This window comes from Chrysemys picta, unplaced genomic scaffold (genome assembly GCF_011386835.1).
Source record: "Chrysemys picta bellii isolate R12L10 unplaced genomic scaffold, ASM1138683v2 scaf1412, whole genome shotgun sequence".
Lineage (NCBI taxonomy): Eukaryota > Metazoa > Chordata > Testudines > Emydidae > Chrysemys > Chrysemys picta.
Genome location: NW_027054118.1, coordinates 1 through 16,000, shown reverse-complemented (window position 1 = coordinate 16,000; position 16,000 = coordinate 1). Strand labels below are relative to the sequence as shown.

The 16,000-nt window shown below is 47.0% G+C and overlaps 1 protein-coding gene across 1 annotated transcript; it reads left to right on the top strand.

Annotated features, from left to right (window-relative positions):
- The first annotated feature begins 1,285 nt into the window (after positions 1-1,285).
- LOC135979940 (uncharacterized) lies at positions 1,286-8,031 on the top strand. The gene is made up of 2 exons (XM_065580054.1): positions 1,286-4,505; positions 7,567-8,031. Exon 1 carries the CDS (start codon positions 1,785-1,787, stop codon positions 2,847-2,849), a length of 1,065 nt encoding a protein of 354 aa, XP_065436126.1. The 5' UTR covers positions 1,286-1,784; the 3' UTR covers positions 2,850-4,505; positions 7,567-8,031.
- Positions 8,032-16,000: the final 7,969 nt, after the last annotated feature.

Sequence of the window (16,000 nt, the reverse complement as noted above, 5' to 3'; positions counted from 1 at the left end):
AGTCTTGCTACGGCTGAGGGTGTATGTACCTCTACAACACAATTGAAACCTAAACTCCTATATCCTTCAGAGTTTGGTTAGATCCTTCCCCGGATCACAGTGAGAAACACAATTTAAACTTAAACTCCTATATCCTTCAGAGTTTGGTAAGATCCTTCCCCGGATCACAGTGAGAAACACAATTTAAACCTAAACTCCTATATCCTTCAGAGTTTGGTTAGATCCTTCCCCGGATCACAGTGAGAAACACAATTTAAACCTAAACTCCTATATCCTTCAGAGTTTGGTTAATCAACTGAAAGTTTACGCTCTTTTTCCTATAGTGCCAGGCTTGCTAAAGCTGGCGGTGTGCACACCAGTTTTATAATAACTGTGGATTCTATGCTTGCTCCCCCTTTTGCATTCTCCACCAATAATGTTGTCCCACAAACTTATACAGGATCGTTTTAGGGGTCAAGGCAAAGATGCCACATTTATTATTAATCTGTAACTATTAACAAATACCTCAATGCTTATACACATACAGTCACACACACACACACACACCAAAATGTTCTGCAGCTGCTGGATAGTTACCAGTCCTGAGTGTAGTTTGAGTTCGCAGCTTGGGATCGTAGCTCGTGACAGCTAACTGGCCAGGAGAGCTGAGCACGAGGGGGAGCCGGGTCTCTGTCGGGCGCGCACCGATGCTCCTTGATGTTGATAGCAGAACGTTACCCAAAGTCTCTCATCTCACCCTTCCTTTTTTATAGGAGTTTTTGGATTCAAAGTCTCTAGGTCTCGCTGTGTCACGCCGCCTCTGGGTTTGACTTGATCACCCGTCAATTGCAGGCGTGACTGTCAGCCTGGGACCTGGCTTTGATCTTCCTTCTGTTGTTTCTTTTTAAGGTGGATGCTTCTTGCTTGAGTTAGGGCTGTTGTCTAGTTCTTCAGCCGTTGGTATTTAAACTTTATCTCATCAGGACGGGCTGGTGCTGGAGGTTGATTCTATCACCCATACATCCCTCATTCACACATCTTAACTAGACTAATAAGGTTACAGCAGGGTTTGCAAAAATGAAGGTTGCAGCAAACCCTTACAAAATGGAGTAAGCATTTTTAAAATGGGGTTTGAATTACAATATGGCACAGAAGTTACAATGTAGGCAACATGGCAAGTGTAATGAAAGTTACAATGTAGCAAAATGGCAAGTGTAATGAAAGTTACAATGTAGTAACAGGAGTTACAATGGTACAGTGGATAACTTAAAAACAATTTCATTCACATTGGTTCTACATCGTGCATAACATCGGATCGCTGGGTCCTGCGCACAGTGAAGGCGGGCTATACCCTCCAGTTTTCCTCGCCCCCTCCCTGCCATCCCCCTTCCCCGTCCCTCTTCAGGGACCCCTCTCACGAGCAACTTCTCATGCAGGAGGTACAGACCCTTCTCACAGGAGGAGCAGTGGAAGAGGTCCCACCAGACCTAAGGGGAAAAGGATTCTACTCCAGGTACTTCCTGATTCCCAAGGCAAAAGGGGGCCTCCGTCCTATCTTGGACCTGCGCGACCTAAACAAGTTTCTGGTCAGAACGCGCTTCCATATGGTCTCCCTTGGAACTATTATCCCATCCCTGGATCCGGGGGATTGGTACGCTGCCCTCGATATGAAAGATGCCTATTTTCACATCGCCATCAATCTGGCCCACAGGCGGTTCCTGCGCTTCACCGTCAACCAGCGCCATTTCCAATTTACGGTCCTGCCTTTTGGCCTGGCATCAACACCATGAGTATTCACGAAATGCATGTCCGTGGTAGCAGCCTTCCTTCGGAAAAGAAGGATGCGCGTGTTCCCGTACTTGGACGACTGGCTCCTCGCGGGCAGGTCGGAGGCCGAGGTCCGCTCTCATGTGACGCTGGCTCTACAGATGTTCGGCAGGCTCGGCCTCCTGGTCAACGTACCCAAGTCCACGTTAGCCCCCACACAGAGACTGGACTTCATAGGTGCAGTCCTGGACTCGGTGACCGCGCGGGCAAGCCTCCCGGAGTCACGGTTCCTGACAATTCAGAGGGCCGTAAGCTCAGTCCAGAAGTTCCCCATGACAACGGCAAGCTGCATGCAGCTCCTGGGGCACATGGCAGCCTGCACACATGTAGTCAGGCATGCCCGCCTAAGGCTTCGGCCCTTGCAGTTGTGGTTTACCCAAACGTACCGCCCCAACAGAGACCCCTTGGATCTGGTGGTGACGATCCCGGATCGGGTGTTCGGCTCGCTCCGCTGGTGGCTCGATCAACAGCAGATCTGCGAAGGGATCCCCTTCACTGCCCCACAGCCCACTCTGACGTTAGTAACGGATGCATCGGACCTGGGTTGGGGGGCACACCTGGGGGAACTGCGGACCCAAGGCTTGTGGTCCAGGGAAGACAGGTTGCTTCACATCAATCTAAAGGAGCTAAGAGCGGTTCGCCTCGCCTGTCAGACCTTCCACACCACCATAGAAGGTCACAGCGTGGCAGTCCTGACGGACAACACTACCGCCATGTTCTATATAAACAAGCAGGGCGGGTCCCGGTCCTCTCCCCTCTGTCGCGAGGCACTCCAATTATGGGAGTTCTGTATAGCCCATGCGATCCATCTCATTGCAACGTATCTCCTGGGGATCCAAAACGGGTTAGCGGACCGCCTCAGCCAATCCTACCAAATGCACGAATGGGCGTTGAGGCGGGATGTCCTGCATTCAATCTTCCGGAGGTGGGGCTTTCCCCGGGTGGATCTTTTCGCCACCAAGGACAACAGTTTTGTTCATTTCAGAACCTCAGCCCAGGATCATTGGCAGATGCCTTCACGATTCCGTGGGGAGGGAGCCTGAGGTATGCCTTCCCTCCATTCCCGCTCATCCACAAGGTCCTCCTCAAGACCTGCAGGGACAGGGCGACAATTATACTCATCGCCCCGGCCTGGCCACGCCAGCATTGGTTCACGACCCTGCTGGAATTGTCCATAGCCGACCCGATCACCCTCCCACTCCATCGCGACCTAGTCACACAGGACAGGGGTCGCCTGCTCCACCCGAACCTGTCATCGCTACATCTCACGGCGTGGTATCTCTCTGGCTGAACGATGCGGAACACAGGTGCTCTCACCAGGTTCAACAAATTCTCCTTAGTAGTAGGAAGCCCTCCACAAGAGCGACCTACCTGGCCAAATGGAAGAGGTTCTCCCACTGGTGCGAGCCTCAGCACATACAGCCTCTACAGGCCTCAGTTCCGTCGATCCTGGACTACTTACTACACCTCAAGCATCAGGGGCTTGCCCCCACCTCGATTAAAGTGCATTTAGCTGCCATTTCGGCATTCCATCCGGGAGAGTTGGGAGTGTCAGTGTTCTCCAACCCCACGGTAGCCTGATTCCTCAAGGGGCTGGAGAGGGTGTTTCCCTACTCGCGCCCACCGGTCCCTGCGTGGAGTCTGAACCTAGTCCTAACTAAGCTCATGGGGCCCCCCTTTGAACCCCTAGCCACTTGCTCCCTCATGCACCTCTCGTGGAAGGTGGCGTTTCTCGTGGCCATCACATCGGCCAGGAGGGTATCGGAATTGAGGGCCCTCACTTCAGAACCCCCTTGTACAGTTTTTCATAAGGATAAGATGCAACTGAGGCCGCACCCCAAATTCCTCCCGAAAGTGGTATCGCAGTTTCACATGGGACAGGACATTTGTCTACCAGTGTTCTTCCCTAAACCCCATACGGACCCTCATCACCGCAGCCTACATACCCTCGATGTTCGAAGGGCATTGGCGTTTTACCTGGAGCGGACCAGGTTGTTCCGCAGAACACCTCAGCTGTTTATTGCCATTGCGGAATGTATGAGACGCCTGCCTATCTTGACACAGCGCTTATCGGCGTGGATTGTGCATTGTATACGCACATGTTATGAGCTCGCCAATGTTCCGGCCCCAGAGATCCGGGCCCACTCGACTAGGGCCCAAGCGTCCTCGACGGCCTTCTTGGCGCAGGTCCCTATCCAGGAAATCTGTAAAGCGGCCACCTGGTCGTCCGTACATACGTTCACAGCCCACTACGCGATCCACCATCAGACCAGAGAGGACGCTGTGGTCGGACGGGCTGTGCTACAGTCAGTTGTACCTTGACTCCTACCCACCTCCAATGGTAAGCTTGGGAATCACCTAATGTGTAATGGATGTGAACAATCACTCGAAGAAGAAAGAACGGTTACTTACCTTCTGTAACTGTTGTTCTTCGAGATGTGTTGTTCACGTCCATTACACTTCCCACCCTCCTTCCCCTCTGTCGGAGTCTCCGGCAAGAAGGAACCGGAGGGGTCGGGTCAGCAGGGATATATATATACCCTAGAGCGGGGCGCCGCTCTGGCGGGAGGGAGGGGGCCCTGCCGGCCCGACGGGAGCCGCTAAGGGAAAAAGTTTCCGACGTCCGTGCACGCGGCGCGCGTACACCTAATGTGTAATGGACGTGAACAACACATCTCGAAGAACAACAGTTACAGAAGGTAAGTAACCGTTCTTTTTCCCTTTAAAGCAACAGTATGGTTTTAGCTGAAGCCACAGAAGATAGAATCTTGCACACATCTCATTCACACACTTTACCTGTGTAGCAAATGTAGCACAGTGAAAATATAGAAAGCTTGGATAATGTAGCTTGTCCTGGTATGCCCACTGTTGGGTGAGAAATGAGATCTGCTGCAGTTAATAATTTCTTTTAAGCTTAAAATGTACATAATAATGGGTAAGACAGTGATATCATCACTTTATTCACATGCTTTGACATCTGTATGTAATTTAATTTAAAGAAAGGATTCTTACCTTTCTTGGGCACAAGGAGACTCTTCTCTATTGTCTGGTGTCTGCTGTGTTTGACAAAAAGAGGAGAAGCAGCATGGGGGAAATAGCTAATGATTTGTCTTTTGTCTCCTGTTTCATAACTCTGTGCAGAGTCCATTTATCAAGGTGTTTTATCTGCGTCTTTAGCTATGTCAATTCAATTGTAAACCCCTAATTAACAATGTACATTTGACTTGTGATTTATGCAAGGGAAATTCATTTTCACTTTGATTTGTTTGGTTCCAAGCATGTGTGTTCCCTGCTCTCATTTCCACTGGCTGTATCTATCTTATATCAGTTTTTGTTCTTTTTACTTAGGGTCTATTTTTGTGTCTTTGAGGTTTGCTTATTCTTGATGAGGGGATTGAAAGTATACTTGACCAATACAAACAAATCTGCCCCTTCTTCACTTTGTAAAATGCCTGGCCTGTACAGATACAGATTCAGCCTTGAAAATTGTGTCAACCATCTCTGGAGAGCTATATGAGCAAAAACATAATATATGTAATAAACATGTACTAAACAAATTCTGATTTTTGTAGAAAAGAAAATATAATCTAATCATTATGGCTTTGAGTCACAATTTGTTATACAGTTCTTCAGTCAGGGTACTTCATTATAATTTAAGGCATGCAAAGCTCCTTTCTTTAAACTTTGACTTTCCAAATTTGATTTGACTAAATAGTAGAAACCTCCAAGAAACATTGTAGATTTGAGGTAATTAAGCTATCAAAGTGGAAACATAATTTATGTGTAACTAAAAAGCAACTAAAATGGATATTAAGTTGTAAGATGTTTAGCAACACACCAGCTTTTATTAGACATTTTTGGCTCTAAACTGAAAATGGGTAAAGATTATAATTTCTTTTGCTGCTTACATATTTAAAGCTGCATATTCATACAGACTATGAAAATGTTATGCACCAGTGGTTAAACTTGCTTATTTGGCATCATAATTTGTCCTTGTGGAATTTTTGATTATTACTTTTTTTTAACCATCAGCAGTCGGTTAGTAACTATAAAAAGTGGTCTCAAAAACATCAGCTATTTCCTACACCCAAAAGCAGTTAACAGGAGAAAAGTGAAAAAAATAATAATAACCCAATAGTAAAATAACAGTGCATGAAAGAAAAATATCATTATGAAACCAACACATAGAAGAAGTGTGGTGCTGTAACTATCTTGTAGGTCATGTGACAAATTATAGGTAGCTAACAAAATATTAGTGTGATAGCAGCTCTGATTTAAGCTAAGTTGAAAGCCATGATGTTAAGTTGCTTCACCACATTTTTACAAAAGTAAGTTTGGGTTTTTAATGCTTTTTCAGTAAACCTTAATCATGTTTTAAAACACTTTAGGGTTACTAAGTTTTACCAGTTATAAAAACTACACACCGTAAAATAAACAAAAGAAAAACAAACAAGCATTTAACATATGACATAATTTAAAATTGTTAACCCTTCAATTTTTTAAAACAAAAGGAATGACAATTTGCTTTACAATTGTAGTCTAAGCATGCCATGATTCACAAGTAAATGAAAGAACTAATTTTTTTCCACACCAAGAAAAAAGTGGTTGAGAGCATAAAAAACCGCAATCGATATTGTAAAGGGGATATCAATTTGAAAAGGGGACTTTGAGTGGCTACACAACACAAACTTAACAACTGTTTCAATTTCTGCGCTTTTTGGTTTGGATGCATTTTCTTTCTTTTGTTTTTTCAAGTAATTATTTCACAAAATTTTGATTGAATGTTAGAGTTTTCAAGTGTATGGGCTTGTTTATGTCACCAAAATTCACATAACTCCTCTTGTCTCAGTTACCCTGGTTTGGTTCTAGCTCCTATATGCAAAGTTGACTCATATTAAGTAGAGGATGGGGGTTTGATTCTGTGACAGCACAGGCTCAGTGTGTCTTTCAAAAATGGGAATGAGGCTATGGGACACTGCCTGTTTTAGGTGAACTGAATTGACAAGGCATGGGGACCTTTGTTTCTTTGGGGGAAATGGTAGTAACCCAATATGGTAGCCATCGTGATTTTAAAGCGGGGGATGCTATTGAACAGATGTGGGGTGTTGCTGGTTTTGTGAGAGTGAAACTAGTAATGGGATGAGGGATTTACCATGGCTGCCCACCCCTGGAACCAAGGCAGTGATGGAAGGCAGAGTTTTTCATGTTTTAGGGAGAACACTATTGAAGGTATGTAGGCCATTTTCTGTTTTGAAGGCTGCTATTGACTTAGAATCATAGAAGAGTGGGGTTGGAAGAGACCTCAGGAGGTCATCTAGTCCAACCTCCTGTTCAAATCACTTGTAGAAATGTAGTTGTTTTGGGGGGGAATACAGTATCCCATGTAACACCCTGTACCCTCATATTCACCACTGTTATATGGATGTGTTATATACAAAGTGTGGTTTGCGAGGTGTCATTTGAAAAATGTTGATCATTGTCCTTGGGACAATATGTGTAAAGATGTGAGATTTTACTAAATGTTTGTTACTGAAATATATTGTAGTTCACCGAGTATGTCCACAGAGTAGCTGCTCAATGTCAACAAAGGACTGACCACAGGTGTTGGAAAACTATTAAGTACCGAAGCAACCATTTGCCATCGGGGCGACTGTAAACAAAGGATGTGCATGTGATCCCCAAAAATGTGTCAAACTTTATGTGCACAGAAGGTGTGAATAAGAAATGTACAGTTCACCTAACAGATCCTTCCCATTTCAGGTATGCCACTGATGGATTGTCTGCACCCCAGTGGGGGGTATTTCTCAAAGAGAGGAGGAGGATCTAAAACTAAGAGACAGTCACCTCATCATTAGCTCTCCTCCTCCATCTGTACTCGTGGCAACAAGATTGCTTGAAGGACAATAGGAGCATCATTGAACTGAGGGGAGGGCGATTGTGGCTGGAAGTCTTTCCAGTTAGTATGAATTGCTGTAAGCTGTTGGGTGAGAAATCTTTTGGCTTTGAAATGGTATTTAGCTTGGTGATGTTTAGGAATTGGTTACAAAAGAAATAAAATGTATAATGCCATAAAAATCAGAATTGGTTTGTGATTTTATCCTCGTAAGTCATATTTTCCTAGTTAATCAGCTTATTGCATTGTGTTGTGTTGAAGCAGTGTGTTGTGGCTGATGTATTTGGGGAATCTGTACTTAGGTTAACAAAGGCTTGGACATAATCATTTCCTTTGATGATGTGATGGACTAATAATGAGCTTATTCTGTGCAGTAGTGTGCTGGAAATGTAAAGGTGGACATTTCTGGTGTGGAAAGCCAGGACTGAAAATGTGTGTATGTCACCCTGTACATCGTTCATGAGCAGCTGAGAGCTCATTTGTGTAACTTTGCTGGGAGTGACTGTACATGTTTATGTATGTGTTTGAGCAGAGTACGGAGATGCTGCTTTTCACTAGCAAAGCAGAGTTAAAGGAACACAGGAGTTGAGTGGTTCAGGTTCTACCCTGGGGAATGTCACTGGGGGTCACTGACTGGTATGTGGGATATTTCTTGTTTCTGTGGGGACAGTATACAGTGGATTTGGGGTGTTGCTTGTTTTTCATGGGATACACCCTTGATGGGACTTGGGGCATTTTATGTTCAGACAGGTTACTGTTGATGGACTCTAGGGCACTTAAAGGCTGGGGATAAATGTGGTTATGGGAGGAGGACTACTTCCTGTTTAAATGGAAGAAAAACAATTTTCACTGGGGGGTGGGGAACACTAGTGATGGAATGAGGAACATTTTCTAGTCCAAGGAGACAGTTTTTTGGGGACATGAGTGTTTCAGACAAGCTCACCCTGGGGGGGGGGGGGGAGATTTCTGTAACTGCTCCTTCAAAGGCTTTGGGGGTTGGGGAAAGAGGACTGCTCACAGCTGTCCCTCCTCCTGCCCCTTTGGAATGAGTTTGGGTTAGGGAAAGTGAGAGAGCTAGTGCTACAGTAGATCTGAGAGGTTGCCCCATTCCAGGAGGGGCATGTGTGGGAGGCAATCAATTAGAGAGCAGGGTTCAAATGTGTGTGAGGGCTGCAGCTATTAGAAACTTTGTGCATTGGGGTGCAGCCCCAGCCATCACAGAAGTAAATGTTAATAGTGTTGCCAGCCCAGAGGGCCCCAAGGGGGCAACAGGGTTCGTTGCCCGGTGTGCGCCACACCAATAGTCACACCAGGGTGGAGAAGCAAACCAAATTTATTCAAGAGCTCTGAATAGGCACTAGGAGACCAGCATGTCTCAAATCAAGCGCAGCAAATACAAGCAAGTTTCCCATTTTATATTCCAAGCTGTTTGTGTGTAAGCCTTTGTTCTGTTTTCCCCTTCACCCCTCCCTCCCCGACAGCAGTTACAGCAGGCATTACATTGTGGCGTGTGAGAAAAGTTCTCGTCCGCATGTTTATCTTTGGCCTTGTAAGCTCTACGTAGTAGACTTCTCCCTCCCACTTCTTATCACTACTGCTTCTGCTAGTGTGAGCAAAACTGCAGCTGTCTGCTAAAAAAGCTGACCATTACATAATCTGCTTTTAGGCTGGTTAGCATTGAGGCTGGTTAAAGTTCACAAGATGGAGTTACTGTGGCTTACTTAGATCCAAAGCAGGGGGGTTTCATTGACACTTATGGCCTTCCACCCCCCCCCCGGAGTTACCTGGTAGCTATGCCTAGTGACGCCAACAATAGCAACACTCAAATGGTATCCTGCTGTCCTCCCAGAAACCAATAATGATCTACAGTTAGTCAGTAACATTTTATGTATAATAAAAAATATGGTGTGTTTTGTTAGTCTTCAGAAACAGGAAGTAGTTTAATTCCCCGCTGTAGCAGTCTGCTTTGCGGATGGTGTGATTTGTTTTTCACCAATATAATTCTTCCTGCAACAAGATGTGTTCAATGTCTTCTTGGTCACATTTAGGGTTACCATACGTCCGTTTTTTCCCGGACATGTCCGGCTTTTCGGCAATCAAACCCCTGTCTGGGGGGAATTGCCAAAAAGCTGAACATGTCCGGGAAAAATACCGTTCGGGCACTTCCTCTCCCGCGGCTGCTCTGCTCCTCCCCTGACTCAGACTTCGGCTCTGTTTAAGAGCCAAGCTGCCCGAGCCAGCGCTACTGGCTTCGGGCAGCCCCCTTGCCTCCGGACCCCAAGCCGCTGGCTGGGCACTTCCCTTCCTGGGCTCCAGCTGCTCTGCTCCAGCGGTGCAGGGTCCGGAGGCATGGAGGCTGCCCGAAGCCGGTAGCGCTGGCTCTGGCAGCTTGGCTCTTAAACAGAGCCGAAGAGTCAGGGGAGGAGCAGAGCAGCTGGAGCCCGGGAGGGGAAGTGCCTGGCCGGGGCCGCAGGGTCCGGAGGCATAGGGGCTGCCTGAAGCCTGAGCGCTACCGGCCCTGTGCCCCCGGCTGGGCGCTTCCCCTCCTGGGCTCCAGTTGCGCTGGGTAAGCGCCGGCCAGGGGCACAGGGTCTGGAGGCTGCCTGGCAAACTGTCAAGCCGGTAGCGCTCGGGCAGTCCTTTTCGCGTGGCTGGGAGGGAGGAGGGGGAGTTAGGGCGGGGACTTTGGGGAAGGGGCGGAGTTGGGGCGGGGGCTGGGGTTGGGAAAGGGGCGGGGCCAGGGCCTGTGGAGTGTCCTCTTTTTTTATTTTTTAAATATGGTAACCCTAGTCACATTCCCTCAGTGAAAACATGTCCCATGCAGGGTTGACACCATGCTTGGGGACCCCAGGGATATGTTGTCAATAGCATTTCACCTGGAAAGAAGGGGGTGAGTCAGGAATACTGTCCCCTCCAGAAACAAGGGGTGTGTCATCAATAATACTTCACCTGGAAGCAAGAGGTGTGACACGAAAACTGTCCCCTCTGGGAACAAGGGGTGTATCACAAATACTGTGCCCTCCAAAAAGATGTGTGCCACAAATACTGTCCTATCCAGAAATTAATAAATAAATGAATGGAGATATCCCATCTCCTAGAACTGGAAGGGATCTTGAAAGGTCATCGAGTCCAGCCCCCTGCCTTCAGTGGCCCCCTCAAGGATTGAACTCACAACCCTGGGTTTAGCAGGCCAATGGAAATGAGGTGTCATACGAATACTGTCCCCTCTGGATCTAAGAGCTGTGGCATGAATACTGTCCTCCTTCTCCCCCAAAACAAGGGGTGTGTCCCCACTGGGACCTAGAGCTGTGTTCTGAATACAGTCCCCTCTGTAGAGGAGAGCTGTGTTCTGAGTACAGTCCCCTCTGGGAACAAGAGTTGCCATCGCACTACCCCTGGGAACAAGGGTTGTGTGCTGAATAGTGTCCCTTCTGGGAACATGAGATGTGTTACGAGTATCCTCCCCTCCGCAAACAAGGGGTGTGTCATGTATACTGTCTCCTCTGGAAACAAGAGGTGTCCTTGAATACTGTCCCCTGCAGAAACAAGGGGTGTGTCATTAATTGTAGTCCTGTAAACCAAGGGTGTGTCATGAATTGTGGTCCGCCAGAAACAAGAGGTGTTCTGAATACTGTCCCCCGAAACAAGAGGTGTGTTTCGAACAGTGTTCCCTCCAGAAAGAAGGGGCGTGTCATCAATAGTAGTCTGCCTGGAAACTGTAGGTGTGTTATGAATAGTTAGTACTCCTGGGAACAAGGGGAGTGCGTTGAATACTGTCCGGTCTGGGAAGAAGGGATGTGTCCTGAATACTGTCCCCTCTGGAAACAAGGGGTGTGTCCTGAACACTGTCCCTTCTGGGAACATGAGATGCTTTATGAATACCCTGCCCTCTGGAAACAAGGGAGGATCCCTTGAATACTGTCCCCCAGAAACAAGAGGTGTGTCATCAATAGTACTCCTCGTGGGAACAAGGGGTGTGCGCTAAATACTGTCCCCTCTGGAAACAAGGGGTGTGTCCTGGGAACATGAGCTGTATCAGCAATAGTATTACCTCTGGGAACAAGGGGTGTGTGTCCCTTCTGGAAACACGAGATGTGTTATGAGTACCCTGCCCTACGGAAACAAGAGGTGTGTCAGGAAGACTGTCCCGTCTGGAAACAAGAGGTGTCCCTGAATACTGTCCCCTGCAGAAATAAGGAGTGTGTCATGAATTGTAGTCCTCCTGGAAACCAAGGGTGTGACTTGGATTGTGATTTCCGCCCACCCGAAACAAGAGGTGTGTCCTGCATACTGTCCCCTCTGGAAACAGCAGGTGTTACATGAATACTGTCCCCCTCCCGAAATAAGATGTGCGGCATCAATAGTAGTCCTCCGGGGCACAAGCGGTGTGCGCTGAATACTGTTTCCTCTGGAAACAAGAGCTGTGTCATCAATAGTACTGCTCCTGGGAACAAGACGTGAGTTCTCAATACTTGTCCCCTGTGAAAAGGAGAGGTGTGTCACAAATTCTGTCCCCTCCAGAAATAAAGGGAGTCTTATCAATAGTACTTGTCGTGGAAACAAGAGGTGAGTCACAAATTATGTCCCCACTGGAAACAAGAGGTGTGACATGAATACTGTCTCCCCCAGAAACAAGAGGTGTGTCATCAATAGCACTCCTCCTGGGAATAAGGGGTGTGTGCTAAATAGTGTCCCATCCGGGAACAAGAGGTGTGTCCTGAATACTGTCCACTCCAGAAACAAGAGGTGTGTAATGAATACTGACCCTACATAAACAAGAGGTGTTATCATCAGTAGTATTCCTCATGGGAACACGAGATGTGTCCTGAATACTGTCCTGTTATGAAACAAGGGTGTTTCTCGCCCTTATGGCGTGTAGAAAGTAATATTAAAAGTGATGGCGCATGGATCCCTGGTGTCTTCTGTTCCAGTGCCCCTGCTCTTGCCCCCTCCCTACACTTGGAGCAGCCCCTGGCCAAGCTGGTCCTGAGAACCTCTTGTCTGCTGTGCAGAGGGCAGGGGCTGATGTTGGGGTGTCACAATCCTACTGCCTTTGTACCTGGTCTTTGCTGAGCTGGGGCGGGGGGGACACGAGTCTGTGATGTTGCCTCTGGGTCATGAGTGGGAGATGCTGAGTGCTGCTGATGGACTGAACAAGCCTTCTGATTAGTGAGGTCTCTGCTTAAAGTGAGCGTGTGCTGTCTCTCGCTCCCCGAACACGCACAGCCTCTCTCTCTCACATACACACTTGTACTGTTGTTGTTATGACTTCCTTTGAAAGAATAAAATTGCAGAGACTATATGTTTATGGTGCATTTCAAAGTTTAAGGATTACAGTGCTGTTAGTTTACATTTTTCTGTGGTCTGTGCATTTCTTAATTTTACTACTCAAAGAATTAAAGTTAAGATAGAAATGAGGTCTAAAATGCCTAACCTGGCATAATTGTCATTCATTATTTAAAATAACAATGATAAAGCACAATATGATGATAAAAGTCAGACAATCAAATAATAGTATCCTGCTAGAACATAAATTCTGCTTCTACTCACAACTTTAGACACTGCAGCTGAAGGCTGCTTATTTTCAAATTGTTAAGGTATTTTACAGATATCACTACAAATACACTTGTATGAGTGTATATATAAATGTGGTTTCATGTATGATACTAATAGCCATGATTGAATCAAATGTTAGTGAGTCATGTACATGATTTTGATTGGTAAACATAAATGCAAAAATATGTCGATAAATAAATTTCCATTCTTAATAAAAGAGAAAACAAGACATTAATCATGTATTTTTTTTAGTGAATGGTTTTTCATTGCGCTATGAAGCATTTACTTAATTTTGACTAGATAATGGCAATAATACAGAGTGTGTGTTAAAGAAACTCTGCTTAAAATCTGCTTATTTTCTCAATTTGTATATACACTGCTACCTCGATATAACGCAACCTGATATAACATGAATTTGGATATACTGTGGTAAAGCAGTGCGTGGGGGGGAGGGGCGGGGCTGCGCAGTCCGCTGGATCAAAGCAAGTTCAATATAACATGGTTTCAGCTATAACGTGGTAAGATTTTTTTTGGCTCCTGAGGACAGCGTTATATTGATGTAGAGGTATAGCTGTACTAAAGATAGTGTACAAAATATCAAACTTGTGTTTCTGATATCTGTGTTAAAGCTCCAGAACTGACACCCTGAGGCTTGGGAGTGGGAATGTCTTGCTGTATTATCTCCTGATTGTTCTAAACTTACATATATACAAACTCCAATTAAAGCCACATTTTCCGTTTATATTTTTTTATTTATTTTTCAATATAAGAATTAGGATTTAGCTGACAGGAATACTGTATTTAAGTTATTATGTGCAAGAAACCTGGAGTTTTCAGTTGCTCAAATAGCCCCAGGAATCATAATTAAAATTGCCTTCCCCCCCCAAAATGAAATGTTGCCTCTGGTGAGCCACAGGTGGCAAGAGGGCTGTGGGCTTTGGCAAGTTGCAACCCCCTGTGTGACAGCATGAAGTTGGCCTTGAGCTGCATGATGGGTGCCAGGCACCACAAGCTGCAGAAGCAGTGGATGTGTAAGGGTGGCAATGTGCTATGCTATGCTATGCTGGGGGGTGGGGGTGTTGCCTTAAGACAGAGGTGGGCAAACTATGGCCTGTGGGCCACATCCAGGCCATGGGACCCTCCTGCCTGGCCGCTGAGCTCCAGGCCTGGGAGGCTAGCCCCGGCCCCTCCCCTGCTGTCCCCCCTCCCCCACGGCCTCAGCTTGCCCTGCTGCTGATGCAATGCTCTGGGTGGCCAGCCACTGGTGCTCCAGGCAGCATGGTAAGGGGTCAGGGGGGTTGGATAGAAGGCAGGGGAGTTCAGGGTGGTGGGGAGGGGGTGTGGATAGGGGTTGGGGTGGTCAGAGGATGGGGAACGGGGGTTGAATGGGGGCAGGGGTCTGGGGGGCAATCAGGAACGAGGGGGGGTTGGATGGAGCAGCAGGGGGCAGTCAGGGGACAGGGAAAAGGGGTGATTGGATGGGGCAGGGGTCTGGGGGGCAGTCAGGAAGGAGGGGGGTTGGATGGGGCATTGGGGGGCAGTTGGGGGGGGTTTCTGGGGGTGGTCAGGGGACATGGAGTCGGGGGGGTGGATGGGGCAGGGGTCCTGGGGGGCTGTCAGGGAATGGGGGGGTTGGATGGGACAGGAGTTCTGGGGGTAGACTATCAGGGGGCCACACACCCCTCCCCTAACTGACCCTCCATACAATTTCCAAAACACCATGTGGCTGTCAGGCCAAAAAGTTTGCCTGCCCCTGCCTTAAGAGCTGGGTGCCTACCTGACAGCCAGTGCTCTCTGGCTGCCCATACAGTGCTTAATTTGTGCCAGGGTAGAGCTATGTGACCTTTGTCTATGTAAATTAAGCACTTGGAGGAGGCAGAGGGGCATGCAGGGAATGGGGGAAGGTAGCCCAGGAGCAAAGTACAAGTTTGCACAGGTTACCATTTTCTGTAAAGTTGGTCATGGGGATGGTGCAGTGTCTCTGGCCTGTGTCAGCTGCCTGGGCAGCTTGACAGGGAGTAACACTGCCCTCCATCTTCAGCGTGAGGCTCTAGGTATGCCCTCGAACACCAGCCAAGTAATCTTTCCATTACCTCCCAAATACCGTCTCACAGTACAAACAAATTCCTCCAGGACCGTTGAGATACCTCTTTCAGCAGCCCCCAACTGCACCTACTGTGGAGTCCCCTCTTCCCTCTAGGTAGAATTTTCTTTTTAGGAACCTAAAATATGGTAATTATAGTTTGTCTTCTATAAATTTTTATTGTAAGAAGGGAGGCTGATTAATACATCACAATGAATAGTCCTTGCTACTGCTAAGCTAGGAATGAACTAAAGGGTTTCTGGGTTGCCTGAGTCTGTATTTATAGCTGCCTTTGGCTTCTAAGGCATGCTGGGAAATGGAGGGGGTGGAGCTTAGGCAGTATATAAGCTGGGGTCTTGGCCCTGGAAGTCATTCGGCTTTGTGTTGGTCTAAAGAGATGTGCATAGATGTGGGTGTTTATAGTCATGGTGAGTATTGATATGGGGTAACAATTACATGTATTTGTGGTTAGTGTATTGTTTTTCTGTCCTTATTTCTGTGTAATGTTCTTTTTTTTCATTTCAGCTTGTTTATAGTGTGTTTGATTTATGTGTTATCATTTGTATTTTCATTGGGAGGGAACACATTGGGGGCTGTTTCTGATAGAGCTTCTGTTAAACACACATATCTAGTACTGGTAGCATGTCCATGGTGGTGGACTG

What these genes read in the sequence shown, in the direction of transcription:
- LOC135979940 (XM_065580054.1), top strand. Translation starts at nt 1,785, where the DNA reads ATGTCCGTGGTAGCAGCCTTCCTTCGGAAAAGAAGGATGCGCGTGTTC.